The sequence below is a fragment of the Trachinotus anak genome, unplaced genomic scaffold (genome assembly GCF_046630095.1).
Source record: "Trachinotus anak isolate AG129_WGS33_773 ecotype Australia unplaced genomic scaffold, CSIRO_AGI_Tana_v1 ptg000024l, whole genome shotgun sequence".
Lineage (NCBI taxonomy): Eukaryota > Metazoa > Chordata > Actinopteri > Carangiformes > Carangidae > Trachinotus > Trachinotus anak.
The window spans coordinates 571648-589334 of NW_027273875.1; the positions used below are offsets into that span (position 1 = coordinate 571648).

General features: G+C 41.1%; 1 protein-coding gene across 2 annotated transcripts in view; it reads left to right on the forward strand.

Moving 5' to 3' along the window:
• nsg2 (neuronal vesicle trafficking associated 2) overlaps window positions 1–17687 on the forward strand; it is a 38100-nt gene that overhangs the window by 8353 nt on the left and 12060 nt on the right. For both annotated transcript variants that reach the window (XM_071461075.1, XM_071461074.1), the window contains exon 3: window positions 3286–3396. In XM_071461075.1, coding sequence (XP_071317176.1) covers window positions 3286–3396 — 111 coding nt within the window. The remainder of the gene's footprint in view (window positions 1–3285; window positions 3397–17687) is intronic.

Genomic DNA, 17687 nt, shown 5'->3' on the forward strand with positions numbered 1-17687 from the left:
ATAGATTCTGACAGGAAATTGCAGCAGAGTCTGTGCGTCTGTATATGTCTGGAATCATTTACCTGCCTGGTGCTGATGTAGTGAAGTGTCTGTCAGTCTGTTAACACTTTTAAAGGTCACAGGAAGTGAAGAAGTTTCAATTATAACAGGGCTACAGCCGTGCTAGCATCTCTGTGTGGCTGCTAGATGGATAAAACTTATTGCAATAAGTGGTAACACTTTCTACTACAGCAGTGTTAGTTACCAATAAAATGCTTAATGGTTCCCACTGGTACTGAAATGTAGATACAGTATTTTAAAAGACAAGACTAAATGGAACAAGGGAGTAAAAACTGGATATGCCCGCCCCTTCATAAACTGAAAAAAGCTCATGCCCCTCCCCCCCAACTGCACAGTTTTTATCAATCATTATCAATGATAGGAGAAGCAACGAATCAAATTTTAGTGAAATAATGGTCAGCAGGATAGCATAAGCAAAGTCTTGTTTGTGTATTTGCCTACATAAATCATATTAATTCTTAGGTTTACTCCACATTTTCTACTCTGGTCATCCAGAGAATGATTGTAAGTGCAGTAAATATTTTATCGGTACCTAAATCTTACAAACAAAATTACACGGTAAATTGCGGCCTCTGTTATAAAATGTTACTCGGTTCATCCTCGGGGGACCATGAATGTCTGTACAAAGTTTCATGGTGATCCATCCAACAGCTGTTGAGATATTTCAGTCTGGACCCAAGTGATGGACCTGTACCGACTGACTGACGTTGCCACTGCTAAAGCCACAACGCTACTTTTGCTAAAAAAAAAACAAACTACACATTACGCTATATATCACAATAGATTCTCCGGAGAAATTACAAATGAAAAATGAGGTTCTACCTCTATGGAGTAATAAGTAAGCAAGTTGTAATTATATCTTTATTCATCCTGTCATGACTGTTCATGGCTTTTTTTTTTTTACATCAAGCTTTGTCAAACAATATTTTATTGTTCATGAATTAATGGCTTACCGGTGAGTATTTGGACCTGTCTAATCAGAGAAGGAGGCACTTTGTTCACTAGATTGTGCTGATAGCTAAAGGGCTGTGTAAATGAGGCAGCGTTGATTGATAGCCACTTCATTAGTTGATATGAAATAAAGGAGCGAGAGGTAGAGTAATGAGGCAACGTGAAGCGCTGGAGTGTTTGAACCTAGAGGCCCTGAACACGTTATTGTGAAATGATTCAGAGAATGAGAAAGTTGAGGCAAAATTGAGACATTAGTTATGGCTATGAGGGGACTGACGTCTGGTGTTGCTGCACTGAAAGCCACGAGGCTCCGGAGCCTCAGGGGTCCAATCAAATGCCCCTTATTCAGTACACCTACTGCGGCCTCCAGCTCCTTCTAGATCCAACTGACAGCTTTGTTATTCAGATAGTGGAGCCAGTTTGTGTGCACAGCAGTTTCTGGCTTTGTCTCAAAGTGACGGAGGGCTGCTCAGAAGCAGTGCAGTTAGCCACAAGGACACTTAGACATTGTTCTCTTTCTCTCCATTCACCTCTCCTCTGTCTTGTCATTTATACACTTTTCTCTGTCTCTGTCACATCCTCTGGTGCGGCATTAATATACAGTGCACAAAGCTTAAGGGACGCCCTCTCCTTTTAGTAGGTGCAGTGGTGAGGTGAAACCTGGTAAAAGCTGTTCTTTATGGCCTTTTAAGTCAGCACAACAAAAGAGGAGATAAAGTTGAAGCAGAGAGGAAGAGTAAATGAAGATTTCTTTAGGAATCAGAATCAGAATTTAAATTGTAGACACAAGCCAGTGTTGAGAGGACAACCTGGATACTCTGATGGTTCAGTATAGTAGTGAACAGTACAGTATATCATTTATGCAGAGTTTTCGTTTTATACAGATTTTATTTACAGAGCGATCAGCTGCACCAGAATAAAGAAAACATGTGAGGAAAGGTTTTTTTTCAAGCAAAGACAATGGTATTCAGGTGAGACAGCACAGGTATGATCTTGCCTCTAGTGATAACAATAATAACTTTATATAGCCTTCCGTCCACCTGATGTCTTTAACCGATGGAGTTACAGGATAATTTTGCTTTATTAAAACTTCTTATTTGCAGGGACCCTCAGCAGTACAGTTCCTAAATTAATGCAGAAATCTCATCCACTTTCCCCACCCACTGTTTTTAAACCAGTCCCTTCCGAACGCGACTGTGCAAAGTTGAAAACTAGACAAATCTAAGAGTTTAGTTTAAGAGTTTCACTCCATCTCCTTTCCCTGTGTACCTCTCCACCAGACTGCCGTATTTTGACCGCAGCTCTAAACCTGTTTGCTTGAGGAGTGTTAGACTGACAGTACTGGGACAAGCCTGTACTACCCTGACTCTTTTTTTTCTATCTAGCTGCCAGACCGAAGCACAGTGTTTTCCCCTCAGACTGGGGGTATTGGATTGTGGGCACCAGACCTTATTAACATACAGTGGAGCTCAAACAGATGCCTGGCACCAGCGTCTCCTGTAGGATGGTCTCTAGCTGTGTTGGGTATTGGGTCCACTATGTTAATATATATAATACAATTACTCTGCATAGCATGATCTAGATGCTGTATGTGTGTTCTTCAGTTTTTTTTTTTTCCAGGTTCAGTATCTGTTAACAACCTTTGCTTTCATCCATCCCTCTCTCCCTACTTACACCTCTGGGTACTCAGCTGTGCACCCGTCTCAATCTTTCTTTTTAAAATTACTTTTTTATGACACTTGTGCTTTATTAGAATATATACTCTGGAACTGTGTCTAAGCTCCTGATGTGCTTCTAGTGTCTTATCAGGCTCAGGAACCTCTTGGCTGTACATATCCAATTTTTAGAGGAAGCAATTTTTATTCTATATTTAAAACGATGCTCAGTGGAATATCTGCAAATATAAAACCTTATGCACGAAGGTGGCTAGAGATCTCTTAAACTTTGCCCTTTAAATTCTACACCTCCAGACTGTTACAGCATAGAAAAAGGTCTTTTAGAGGAAGATGCGAGAAAATGAAGACCACATCAAGTAGCAAAGGTTGTGATCTGGATTCAGACGTGTGAGCTCACGAGTGAGTTCTTACACCTTAGCATAGTGTCTCGAGCGCAATGTTCTCAAATATATTTCATCATTTATGTGCTTCTGTATTTCTACAAGTTTTTATAAAACTGTGACTGGACTGTTTCACCAGTGCACCAGTCCATCCATCACTGCCTATAGCATCCCTCAGTATTTCACTGTTTTTATTTAACGGTGTCGCTCTCCTCCAGGTGGTGGTGAAAACTCGCACAGAGTACCAGACAGAGAAGAAGAGGCTGAAGGTTCCCAAGGTGGAGGAGTTCACCATCAGCTTTACTGATGGGGTGTCTGAGAGACTTAAGGTAAGAATGATCAACTCTGTAGACTTGTAATGAATAAAAAAAAAAAAACAACATGCCATACTTGATTATCTTGATTATCTGCGATGCGAAAAAAGAAATCCGAGGAGAACATTTTTCAGTGTGTACCGAGCTCATTTTTGTCATCATCACTCTGATTAGAAGCAGGATATACGTTCATCTGACATTTCCTCTCTCAGCTTACTAAAACGAAACCAGTGTAATCTGGTTGGACTGGCAGTTTGGTTTAGAAATACACCTGCAGTTGATTCAGTTCACTGTGTAAATACTCAGGAAGTAGAAATACAAGCAGAGCGAACAAATGGAAGAACTGGTAATTATATCAATATCTAATGCAGACATGAACACTGTGCTCTGTCTGTTTCTCACACACACACACACACACACACGCACACACACACATAATCATGCACATTGAACAGAATAGATACTTCCCCAGTGAGTGAACTTGTGAACATGTCATTTTCTATTGCCATGACCATACAACCAAGATGAAATAAAATACATAGACATTTCACCCATTCAACAAACAGTGTGGACACCAGTCACACAAGTGCTAGTATTGCACATTGCTTCGTCCAAATGTAGGCTAACATGTGGCATCAAACAAGGACACTGAACACTAGCCAGACTCGACATCAGCATCCCATCACAACACACAGCATTGGTGCATAGTGGCCAATAATGCAGAGAGGCTGTCAGGAAGAAGGGGAAATAAATACAATAATTACTTACTAAATGAGACGTCTTCTCATGAAGAGAAGATGATGTGTTGTCTCTGTTCAGACCCGCTGAGCAGAAAAATTAAAACCTATCATTACCTTTCAAGTGTTTGTTTAAAGAACTGATTACTTGTGGTATGAATGCATGCATGTAAGCACACACACACTGTGATGGAAAGTAGATTTACTCGAGAACTATACGTAAGTAAAGCTTTAAGGTACTTGTACTTGACTGCATTTACTACATCTACTACATTTCAAAGGGAAGTATTGAACTTTTTACTCATTGTACATTAAAACTTGTGATAAGCTCATAAAACTCATTATAAAATACAACATATTGTTAATGGTTGAACCAGTGGTTCCCAACCTTTGCCATATTTCAGATGCCTATGTGTTGTTTGCAGTTCCATCAAATTGATTTCCCCTCTAAACTTCTCAGATGGTTACATTTAATGAACTGTAAAGGTCCTAATTACCAAGCATTTCACAAAGATTAGAGAAAAGAAATAAAGAAAATTAAAACAGATTTATGTAGCAGAATTTAGTTTTTCTACTTTTATCTTCCATTAATCATATCAGGACCCCTCAGATTTATCTGGTGAAACCTAGGAAGGACCTGAGCCCTTGGTTGGAAACCACTGAACAAAACTACCTGAGTGAATGTAAAGGTGCAGACACACATTACAATTCATGAGCTGATTTGAATATGATTTGAACATGTCGGCTGTTCAGACCAGCAGACTGGGTCTGTTCCAGTCTGCGTCAGGTGATAAAATCATTTAGTGTGTGATATGTCAAGATTCTGAACTTCAGATCCAGGCGCTGCCATTCGTTCTAATAATGGTTTTTTTTTTGTGTGTGTCTGTGTGTGTGTGTTTGTTGCGAAAGGAGACAGACTGGTAAACAAATACTTTCAGCGCAAATGTCACTACATATAAACGGTGCAAGCAGCTGGTTGTCGACCACGTTCGTTTCGGTACAAGAACACTCGACAACTGGGGTCCTCGCAGGTAATTGCGGTGTGGTCTACCTCCAGCGCTCCAGTCATTACTGACCAGTCGTTAAACGTGTTGTCTTGTGTATTTACTCGGTTGTAAGGTTTATGTTCCTCTCTGGTCTTTGTAGGGTTCAGCTAAGTCTTCAGGTTTGTTCAAGCTTAAAGTGGATAAACTGGCTCCATCTCAACCAGCTACAGTGCAACAGTTTAATGCTGCTTACACACTGTTGCATTAGTATTAAAAACCTAAGACTGTCACATATAATAAGATATATACAGCCATTTTACTGCAGAATGGGTTCTCATACTTTGATCCTTTAATGCTAACGTGCCTTTACGGAAGAAGAGCAGGACTTTGACTTGTAATGGAGTACTTTTACATTGTTGTATTAGTACTGTTACTTCGGTAGAGGGGCTGAGTACTTCTTCCACCACTGCACTTCTCTAGCAGAGGTTAGGACAGGTGACTTCAGCTGTGTGCGTGAATCATCGAGTTACCGTTCCAGCAACATCTACATCACCCAGGCACTGTCTGTTCCATTCATCTGTCGTTAGGGGAGACCAAAGAGAACTCATGTTGTCATGGCAGCAAAGAAAACCTCCCTCCATGGCAACCCTGACAGAGACAGAGGGAGAGGTAGGAAAGTGTACACTCTGCAAGCTGAGGTGTACGCGCATGTGTGTGTGTGTGTGTGTGTGTGTGTGTACACGAGAGGTGTGACACCGGCCTGAAAGGTCCTTGAAAGCCGAGGAGAGCAGAATTAGATATCGGACACCAAAAGAGGCTGTGAAATTGTCAGGATGAGTGGTCACACACACACACACACACGCTCACACAGACTCACACAGATTCTCACACCCACACTATTCGCACACTATTCACACAGGGCTACTCTGAAGCAGTTTCACAGCATTACTGCCAAGGTTAAGTAGAAAACTGCATCACCTGGGCCTCTACAGCACTCAAAGGCGATGCTATGAGCTGGGTGTCTGGGAAATGGCAGCTTCACTGGACAAGCATGTCAGGAATCCTGTGTGTAGAGAAAATTTGTGCTTTTTCCATGAAGATGACTGAGTCCAGCTGAGCCCTGGAGTCTTATTGATTTCAAATACAGCCACATAAAGGGGACCAAGTGCTCTAGCCTTTTATGGACTATATTTGAAACAATACAGGTTAAACGGGGATGGGCGTGGGCAATATGGACAAAATCTTCTATCACAGTCTACGGAACACAGGTCTACTTTTTTGTCAAATCACAATATTGATATAAATATATTATGATATGACACATTTTCTGGAAATTCAATTGAGAACGTTTTATGCACAAGAATTGTGCTATTTTTCATTAATATAATGAATTAACTGATGCACAATCCAGGTACTTCATCAAATTTATGCACAAAACTATACAATATTGCCTTGAAAAAATACTGGCGACTAATTTTCAGTGTTGCCAACAAAGGTCTAATACAATAAGATATTAAAGAGGAGTTCATCAGTTTCCATCATCTGCATTTGAAACAAATACTGAGAGGAAAAACACACACACCTTTCCAGTGTCAGATAAGGTGATGTCTGTGTCGGCCACTTTCCAAACTCAACAATCTGACATTCACGCTGTGATCGACTTGACAGGTGTGTTATGGACTTGCGGATGTGTGACACTTGCAGTAGTGGAAACAAATCAGGACACAGTGCCGACACTTTGCCCAACAGCAACGCTGAGTTGCAATGCTGCTTATCAGAGTTGTCCAAAAATATTGCCGCAGACTTTACAGCCATGCCTGGTTTGCCACACCCCATCACCTTTTGTTAGGCACAAAAATGCATTTCAGTCTGTGTGAGTTTTTGCGATGTCCGTCGGTTTCGGGGGCTCAACTGAACCGCTCGCTTTGCTTGACTGACAGAGCTGATTCTGCAGGCACACAGGCATGTCCACACACACACACACACACACACACACACACACACAGCAGAGCCCAGCGTGCTGTGCAGTGCAGAGCAAACATTTCTGGATGAAAAGCTTGCACATCTCCTCTCTTCAAAGCTTTGCAGATTGTGTTGATGGATGAAGAGCTCAGAGTGTAAAATGCTCTCTAATCTGCCCTCCCTCACTGCCTTGCTCCTGCTTACTGCTCTCCATCCTTTTCTCCACTCTTCTTCCTGACTGCTGCTTTCTTCCCTCTCCTTGCATGTTTCTGCTTACTGCATAGCTTTTTTTCCTTTTTTGATTAAACAGCTTTATTTTGAAATGCAGTGCGGCTTCATTTATAGAAAGACGTGTTACATAGCAGACATTTAGCTGAAGCTTTTTTCCACAGTGACAAAAATGGCCACGCCAGTTGTTCTTGCGGATAATCCTTCCGCAAGGAGAGCAGATGAAAGCAGGAGCGAGTTAGGAAAGGGACAGGTGTTTGAGAGAAGCCAAAAAACAAAGGATATAAAATACAGTTTTAATTTGCTAGAAGTACATTTAACCAGATATATTTGATTATGTTTCTTATGTGAGCTCCTTCCTTCCTGGGCTCTCCTTGTCTATATCATCCCTTCTAGCCCTTCTCCATCCTTCTCTATTTCCCAAAGATTCCTCCCTCCAGACCAGGTTCATTTGTCATCGCTTCCTGCGTTCCCATCCCCTCCCTCGCTCCTCCCTCCTACTCTTGTTCTGTCCCTCGCCGCCTGGCTTATACCCTTCCTCCCTTTCCCCATCTTTCTGATTTCTCTCAGCAGGCCTGAGCTATAGCGTATTCCCTGTAGTTGTTTTGTTCCATGAACGAACCGAGGAGGGCACGTTTCTCCCCTCATTAGCAAGCTCGAGTAAAGCCAGACTACAAGACCCTGCATTACGCTGCATGTCAAGCAAACTGAAGTAGGAGAGGTCTCAGTTGGATGGAGGTGGAAGAAGAGTGGGAAAGACATGTCCTGAGATACATCGACTGAGCTGCTATTATCTTAGGATTTTAGTATATCTCAGCTGATAAAACATAACAAAAAACAAAACAGAAATGCACTAAATATGTTCTGATAAGGCATCATTAGACTGAAATCTAATATTTAGAGATAGAGTATAATGAATATGTATATTATGTATGAAATAAAATACATGTTTATATACTACTCATATGCAATAGGGCATCTGTTCATATAAAGCTGGCCGCAGGAATGAGTCCTAAAACCTGGAAATTAGTTAGCATTTTAGCACTTGCCAAATAAAGGTAAAAATGCCCAAAAAATATCTTAAAAAAAAAAAAAAAAGGGGGGGTGCTAACAAATGGCTAAATGAGAAACTTACTAACTCTGTAAGAGGAAAAACTTTTGTAGACATAAGCTCGCTATATAAAACCAGAAGTTTGACATTTAGCAGTGGTGACAGCCCATGTAAAAATCCCACTAGCTTTTTGGGGAACCAGGGTGACACTAACTTCCAGGTTAGCCTACGTCGTCCCTGTGGCACTCTATAAGGGAATAGATCTAAAATCATGTTTTTACTACAATATCAGCTTGTGGCAGTTAAAGCATGATAACTTTTTATTTTCAGGCCGGTAAAAGACCTTAAGGTCGTCAAGGTCAAATGATGTGAAAAACCGTTCCAGGCAGCAGTTAAAGTGGATGTTAAATGAAAATGTATTATGTAAATCCATGCAGTGTGATATAAAGATAATGTTTTATGAGTTTCCTCATCAAAATGTTCATGCTGTCTTAATGCTATGTAAAACAACATATTGTAGCTTTATTGGATGAGTAGAAACTCTCAAATATTGATATTGGATTGGCCTCAGAAACTCAATACTGGCCTGGCTCTAATGAGAGGGATGAAATTGAAGATAGAGAAAGGTGTTGTTGAGGCATTTGCAGTGTTGGTTTAAATTCAGCTCACGACCTTTTTCTGCAAAAGACTTGTTCTCTTTGTTTTCCATTTCTCCATCACGCTCAACTGCAGACTTTCTAATAAAAAAAGAAAATGCCATGAAGAGCATCTCTGAAAATGAGGACTTGGAAGAGAGGAGAGGATTAGTCTGGCTCAGTGGGGCAGGGATTGAGAGATGCAGGTGTAGAGACTGATGAAGGGGAGATTTAATTCGTGTTGTCCTGCTTGGTTTCTGGCTGGCTCGCTATCCAGAAAACATGGTGTACTTGGCCGACGCTCACCCAACACACACTTCAAACCCACGTGCCCACTCCTACAGGACTGACACTCTCACACTCCCAAATGTATGCCAACACAAACCTCAACATGCACAACACACGTGCACATACACACACATAGACACTGACTGAATGGCCGTGCCGTGACTGCCAAGCTGAACGCGCTTGGCGCCAGCAGAAGTTAGCAGGCCTGAGCAGGTAGCGGTGGGAGAGGTAGCCATGGTCCAAAACAATTATCCCATTATTACCTCCACTTCGCCTTCAGATAAAAGCTTTGCTGCAGTCTGCCGCCTCCACAGAAGGCCTTCACTGTTTGTCAGGTTGGGGGTAATTACTGCTGCGGTTCGAAACCTCACACAGCCTCCTGTTCCACATATTGTTCTTCCTTGTTTTGTATGGATGACTAATGGTACACTGATTGTAGGGAGAGTTTATAGCTGTCGTCTGCTCTCAGTTAAACACCCACACTGATGCTCGCTCACTCGCACACACACACACAAACACACACACACACATGCTGAACAATTGGGGGAACAATTGATTTACCTTCAGCACTAGTATTATACTCTGAACCCTGTGTGCTGTTGAAGAAGGGAGAACATCAGAGGGAGGGAGACAAGAGGGTGGATGCTTTTTTTTTGCTTATGTGGAAGCAACCGCATCTGTACTCCTCTGCTGCACTTGGAGCACAGCAGGTGTTATGGAAACAGAGATGATAATGTGCTTGTATAGAAGCATGAACTCCCACTGTGGTCAAGTATTTTTTATTTTTATTTTTAAATCCATACATTTATAGTTACTGTATATGGATTGTTTTTAGTTATTGGTGAAATTTTCTTCCATATTTTGCAGAGTGGTTTAACAGAGTTTATGTCCCAGAGCTTCCAGAAGACACTGGGTTGTCAGCTGCAGAAAAACAGTGGTGACCACCCTTTACCCTAATGAAGCTACTCTTGTGATAAAGACAGGTCAGGTTGTGGTTCTGGTAATGGAAAGTGGAAAAGAGAATTGGGAGAAAACATGAATAAGCTGCTGATTATGCACCAGAGTCCCTCTGGGAAGTACACAAACAATCCAAACCTGATTTTCATTTGGATTCTAATGCTATTGGCACTTTACGCTGAATGGTAACGTAAGCATGCTAACTTGCTAACAGTGTGAGTAATAGCAGGTATAATGTTCACTCTTTTAGTTTAGCATGTTAGCATCATCTATCATTTGACATTTTTTCCCTGATGATAGCGCTGGAGGAGTAATGTCAATTTCGTTTTCGTTCATTTCATGGCAATCCATCTGATAGCTGTTGAAAATTTCACTCAAAACCACGAATGTTAACCTCGTGGTGGCGTTACAGGAAAGTTGGAGGATAACCAAAATCCTGGCGATTTATCGACTTATGTTATGTTTGTATAAAATTTCATGGAAATCCTTTCAATAGTTGTGGAGAAAAATACAAAAAATATAGAATTTAAACACCTTTGTCCTCAAATTTACAGCTTTATATATCGTTGGATATGTGCTGTGTTCAAGAGAAATCTGACAGGAAATGTAACACCATGTCTTTTTCCTTATGAGAGACACCACTACATGCTTCCTACAGGTTCTGCAGAAACGTGCATTATATGAGTACAATTATGGAAAAGACAACCTAAATCATATATGCCTAAGGGCTGTCTATTTATACTTTGAGTTTTCCTTTTTCCTGCACACATATGTGCTCATTTTTACCAAGCTGACTTGAATGTAGTAATAGTCTTGCCTTATTATTATCTACACCTCAGCAGCTGTGGTTTTCCCCTGAGGCAGCTTGAAAGTAATTGGTGACAGAGGTGAGAGTTTCCTAACCTGTTCTTACATCCAGCCTGGAAGTCTTTTGCCCTCACACTGGCTAACTCATTGTTGTTCACCCTCTCTTCATCTTTCCTCACACCCATCCCATTCTCTCTCCTTCCCATCTTACCTCCTTCCACCCTCCCTTCCTCTCATCATCTGTCCAGCTCGCAGTCTTGTTACTCGCCAGTTTGCCTCCTTTTACCCTCTTCCTCTTCTCTTCTCTCCCTCTCCATTGTGTCATCACAAGCCAGCAATCAGTGGCAGCGTGCTCACACTCTCTCATCATCAAACTCATTGCTGGGAAGCATTTTACAACACTTCTAAGACCAACACATTCACAGTTCCTGTTATAACCGAGCCAGCTCCTATTGGCTGATATTCACAGACATCTTATTGTTCCAAACTGGCTTCTGATAAAATGAACTAGCCAGATGTGATCCCTAGATCTTACAGCTGTGGACACACTTCAAGTACACACACACACACACACACACACAGAGTTGGTGACTATCATTGTTGAATTATGAATTGGTTCAGGCTGCAGTGTTCAGTTTAGATCACAGCTGGATATGATGGTTGTATTGGCTTCATGTGAGCGTGAAAATCAGTTATCAGTGTAAAACAGACAGGAAGAGGATGGTTGTTAACAGGCTGAAAATCAAACACTTTGTAAATCAAAACCAGCCTACATCGGGATGGTGGCAGTGCGTGAGCCTTCACGCTCCACTGGACCACAAACACACCCCTGGTTAGGTCAGTCTGCCGTCCCAAAGGCCTCGAAGCTGACTCAAGTTTGAGCCATTTGTCACTGCAAAGAGGTCCCCTGTGTCAGCTGCCTTACAAAGGCGCACTGACAGACACTTTGACAGGCTGGACAGACAGACAACTGACGGTCTTCAGGGGCGGATAGACGAGCAGACAGACAGATAACAACAGAAACACACACTGCCGCTGTGTGAGTGATATTTGGGATGATTTATAAGTCCAGATGGCTTCTGTTCTGCTCTACTTCTCGCCTCAGATCCCATATCAAGCAGCACCTCAAAGGACAGCAGACTTCAATCACTGTCTGCCTATCAATACCAGCAGATGTGAATACATATACATAAATCATCTCTCTCATCCATTCGATATATAAGGAAGGACTGAATGAAATTCTGACTGCACGTCCTATTTTATCTCAAAGGTCAAGGCACAAAGGAAATCCAATTTGCGATTACAGAAAGAAGAGGAATCTATCTCAGATCCTGTCTTGTTTTTATACATGAAGGTGGCCGCATCCAACCTCTGTTTGTCGGACTTAATAACTCAGTTGTCAGAGGTTGCCAAGACTACAAAGGATTTCTGAGCCTGATCGATGGCCCAAAAGTCCATGCAATCTGACAGCATTAAATCTCATGGCACACATTTTCATATGCAGCCCGATTTGTTTGAGTATATCAGTTTTCAAACCCATCACAGCTCAGGACAGGAGTCATAACAGTTCATCGTGTTTTGCCTTCATCGCTGCCCTATCTAGTCCAATTCTCTTTTTAGATATTAAATAAAGTCTATGTTTCTTTAGGTCTTAATTAGTTGGCTGGAAACTGCCTGTGAACATAATTATTATCTATGTCTTTTATTTTGATAGCTTGCAGGATATCTCTAAAATGTTTTAGCATATTCCAATGAAATTTGGTAGAAAATTGGGTCATCGCCTAAGGAAAAAGTAATTAGTGTCTGGTGCTGATCCAGCGGTTTTTAAAGGATTTCTTAACAATGTGAGATGGGGCATGTTAGACTAGAGGTATAGACAATGTTTCATTATCTGTTACTGTGTGGAAATGGAGCCGTTACTGAATTCAAACCATGGTTGTCCTCCCAAGAAGACGTTCGTTCAAAAAGATGTTTGAGCTGGCTGGTGATGAGTCAAAGCGGATGACTGTTAAAAAGTAATCTATTAACTGAAGCTGTATGCAGATGAAGGTGAATTCAAAGAGTAAACTCCTCCTTAACGGGGAATGCTTGGTCCATAGCCAGTCAGTATCCATTCAATCTGCCACAATACGAATGGAGACATAAAACCAAGAAAAAAAAAAATCAGGCTTTGATGTTTCCATATTGAAAAATGATGAAGTGTAAAAAGGAAGAGAGTGAGTGGCCATAGTGTCCCCTGTCCACCGCTGAGTCCTTCACTCTGCTGCTGTTGTTCCGACAAGCCGAGCCATGGGAGCGATTAGGAGACAGACTGTGAATGACTCGTCTGACCCTCCACTTCTCACTTCCCTGTTGCTTCCTCTCACTTTAATGTCTGCCCTTATCATCGACTCACCCATCTCTACTACTCATGCTACTCATGTTGTCGTCACTGATCGTCACTGTCCTAATTATCAGCATCATCACCTGTCTTTCTGCTTTATTATCGTTACTGTTATTCAGATTCCTCTTGCTCTGAAAACATGCTGATAAACCACCACGTGTTTGACTGACAGATCTGACTCTTTACTTACAGCTGGCTATGAAATGGTTAAAAAAAAATGGCGCAGTGATCTTCCAACTATGATCAAGGCAGCTTAGAGAATCACCCCATCATGTATTTTACCCCTAAAGCTCTGCCCTTCAAGACAAATCCCCACACTCCCCTCTCCCCACTGAATCACATCCCTCACAAAAATCTCCCAATCTTCTCTCTCCAAGCACAAAAATCCTTTCTGTCTGTCTCCTCAACTTTTATTTCTCATATTTCTCCCATGTGATCATTCTGTTGTTACAGCAGGATTGTCAGGTCCCAGTGCTTCTGAGTGTGCCGTTTCTATTGTATGCACTTTAAGTCGGTTGATCCAGCAGCTGAAGCCAATTTCAGTTTTGTACTCATTGTAAATTGCTCTAGATAAGAGTCTCATATAACTGCCTAAAATATGATTTAAAAAAGTAAGTAATAAGTATAAAAGTAATAAAAGTAAGGCAAGTAATAGTAAGATAACACCGTGCTTTTTATGTAGAAACTAAGAAATAAGATTTGGTAAGTGCTTCAAGGGTAAAAGAGAGGATAAAGCAACCACACATATACGTACAGTGTTAATGTTAAAATAAAAATCAAAGAATTCCAATGCAATGAGTAAAAATAAAAAAGTAGTTACATTAAAAAACATATAGGACAAGAAGAATTTGTCGTGTAATTTGTGAAATATAATTACATTTATATTTATTTTAGCTGTGGAAAACCAAGGAATAAAAAAAATAAAATTGAGAAGACTTGAATTTTAAAATGTTTTTCCACTCACAGTACCCATGTCACCTGACAGAGCTTAGGCTGTTTTGAAAAGAATGAATAGGGAAGAATTGCTGTGTTCAAATGCACAAAGCTGACAGGAACCTATCAACACAGACACATGGCTGTACACTAACTGCTGCCAAATGTGCACTTACTAAATACTGACTTGGAGGGGGTGAATACTTATTCAAACAAGAATTCTGTATTTTATATTTAATCTTAATTTAGATCACTATGGTCAGATCCATTTTCATTTTGACATTAAGTGTTTTTTTGTTTTTTTTAAGTTTCCTGTTGAGCGGTGTCAACATTTACATTACGTTAATGTTATAAAGCCATAAAACAAGAAAACTTGTTTTCACAGTGGGTGAATTCTTTTTATAGTTAAATAGTGATTAAGTAACCCAATAACACACACACACACATATGCACACATAAGCAAAGCTGTGCACAGGGTGAGCATATGCAGAAACATAAAAACACCCAGGAGAGTTAGAGCTGGGGAGACATTAGAGTAATGAACCTTGTATTGTGATGTAAACAACTGTTTAGAGGTGTGCTAAGTGTGTGTGTGTGTGTGTGTGTGTGTGTGTGTGTGTGTGTGTTGGAAGGCGGATCCCACCATTAATAATATTTCCTCTTCTGCAACATCTTCATCGAGCAGAGTAGGAGCTGATTAGCAAATCTAATCCAGATGTTTAGCGCCTCCTCAGAGGCTTATTACTGATGCACAATTAGCGTCTGTTTGTGTGTGCGTGCTCATGCGTTCATATTTTTTGAGGATGTGCTTGGATTTGTTATCATTATTGAATGGTGTTGTTTATTTTCTCGGCGCATGTCTGATAGGTGTCACATCATACTGTATTTCACGAGCTAGTGAGTATCATCGAGTGCTCGGCGTAGTAGCAGCAGCACAAGATGATCTTTATTCATTGTGGTCTTGTTTATGCATTTATGTCTTTGCCTCTTCCACCCTGTCTGTCACTTTGTGTTTCTCTTGTTTCTGGCATTTCAAGCCCACCTGCTATTTGATTTGCAGTCTATACCCCGAGAGCACATTCTCCTCCGAGCGGCGTCTCTAACCAATATGACAGCGCGCTCCAAAAACCTTTGAAGTTTTGTCTCCATAGAGACCTCGCTTAATTGGGATACATTAGCATAATTAGCATCTATCTCCTGCTGAACATGCACTGTCTCACTCGGTACTGGGCTTGTGGATTCAGTGTGCATGTGAGAGAAAGACTTTTGATGTTCTTTAATGACACATCTCACTACAAAACTCAAGTAAAAATTCATAATGATGCTTTCTATACACACACACACACTCAGAAAATACCTTTAGTTTTTCAATGCAGGATTACTGCTGTTCTTCACTACAGATGGAAGCACAATACATGACATTAAGGCTGACTTTCCCATGAAAACTGCTTTTCGAAGCTGCAGAGAGAGCACTGTGCTGGTCTCCTGGAAAATAGGCCAAGTCACTATAGACAGTCAACACGTTATCTTTTAATGCACAGGATTGAAATCTCTCGTGTCACAGCGAAGCATCAGAGCAGTCGGATCCATCAAGATTACATCAGAATTGTTTGATTGCTACAACTTGAACTGAACTAGTATTGGTGTGATCCTGTGGTTTCAAATGATTAAAATTTGTAAAATTTGAAACGAGATGACTGTAATCTGCAATAAACCAGTTGTTACACGTGTGATGCTTGTAGTCTTCACGGGTGGTTAGGATTTTAAAAGTGCCCCTAATTTGTTTATGGCTTGAATATCTCCCTTTTAGCTTGAACACGCAATCTGTATAGAGCAGAGCTCTTGCTTTGTTCCTGCTCGTCAGTGCAGTGGCCAACTTGGTCTGGCTATAAAGAAAACCCGGCAACTCTTACTGTGCTTTTATGGAGGAGACTGCAGAGGATGTTCAAGTACAAAATGTTTGTAACTCCCTCACCTCTGGATGTGTGCACACAAACAGTTTTTATCATCTGCACTGATGTATTTTTCCTGTGTGTGTGGTAAAGACACTTTAATGGGACCAAATCTGTCTTAATCCTTGAATTCAGTGATCAAAGACTGTGATCATCAACGCACACATCCTACCGCAGCTTTACTGAATGTTTTCTTTATTGCATCCAAGTGACCTTTATACGAAAGGGTGGATGTATAATAAAATCTCCTCACATACGCAGACAAACAGACGAGATTGGACAATCTACCTTGCTTGTTGACCTACGAGACAAAACCTCCTGCAAAGCTCTGAGGGAGACTTGCTCTTGTGTGCAGACCTCAGCTGACCTCAGATCAGAGGAAAATCTTGTGTTTTCTCAAGTTGACATTTTAACAGTTTGTGTTTCCATCCGAGACGCGATGCATCTCGACAGTGGAGTGTTTGTACTTTGTTGCCACACTACTGTAGCCGTGCTTGTCTCAACCGGATAGCCAGTCCTCTAGAGCCCAAATCCCTGTACGCAGTCTCCTTGACATCCCTCTGCCCTGTCTCAGATACTCCGCTCTGAGGTAGCCAGCTCCCCGAACGATCTCTGCTTTGAGAGTTGTCTTTGTTCCACTGGCTAAAAACAAAGAACCTCTGCACTCAGACGCTCTGGGAGGAAAGACAGCACACACGATTAGCAGGCGCCACTGCAAAAAAGCAACTTGGAAGAAAATCAATGAAAAGAAGTGTGCTCTTCTCAAATACAGCAGTGTGCTCTGTTGTGCTGCCCCCTGCTAGAAATATCAATGTAGCAAAAATGTGCTTTTTTTCTCTTGACTCTCACTAGTGTCTGAACATGAGTGTAAAACCCAGAGGTAAAAATGCTTTCAACTTCACTACATTTATGTAACAGCTACAGTTACTAGTTAACCTAGCACATTAAGATTTTACATAGTCAACACATATAATAAGCCTATAGAAGGCAGTACATCACTAAAGATGATGCCAATGGTTTTGAAACATTTGGTTTTTTAGCTGTATACAACTTGTAAGATGCTCCACCAGAGAGATGTTTTCATTTAAATAGCTGATCACAGCTTAAAGAGGTCAATTATCCTGTATTTTATTTGAGAAATTAAAAGGTCTAGAGAAAAATCAAATAAAGCAATAAATAATTCAAACATCCTACCCCGTTATGCATCTTATAATCCTTCGGATGTCAGGGGGGAGGGGGGAGGGGGGAGGTGGTGGGTGTAGGTTGGGAACCAGTGGACTAAACTACCTGACTGCATGTCAGTTAGTTGAACCCAGCTCCATCTCCACCAGCTACAACAGGAAAATGCTGCATATACTTTAATGCACCAGTATTTATAATGTAATAT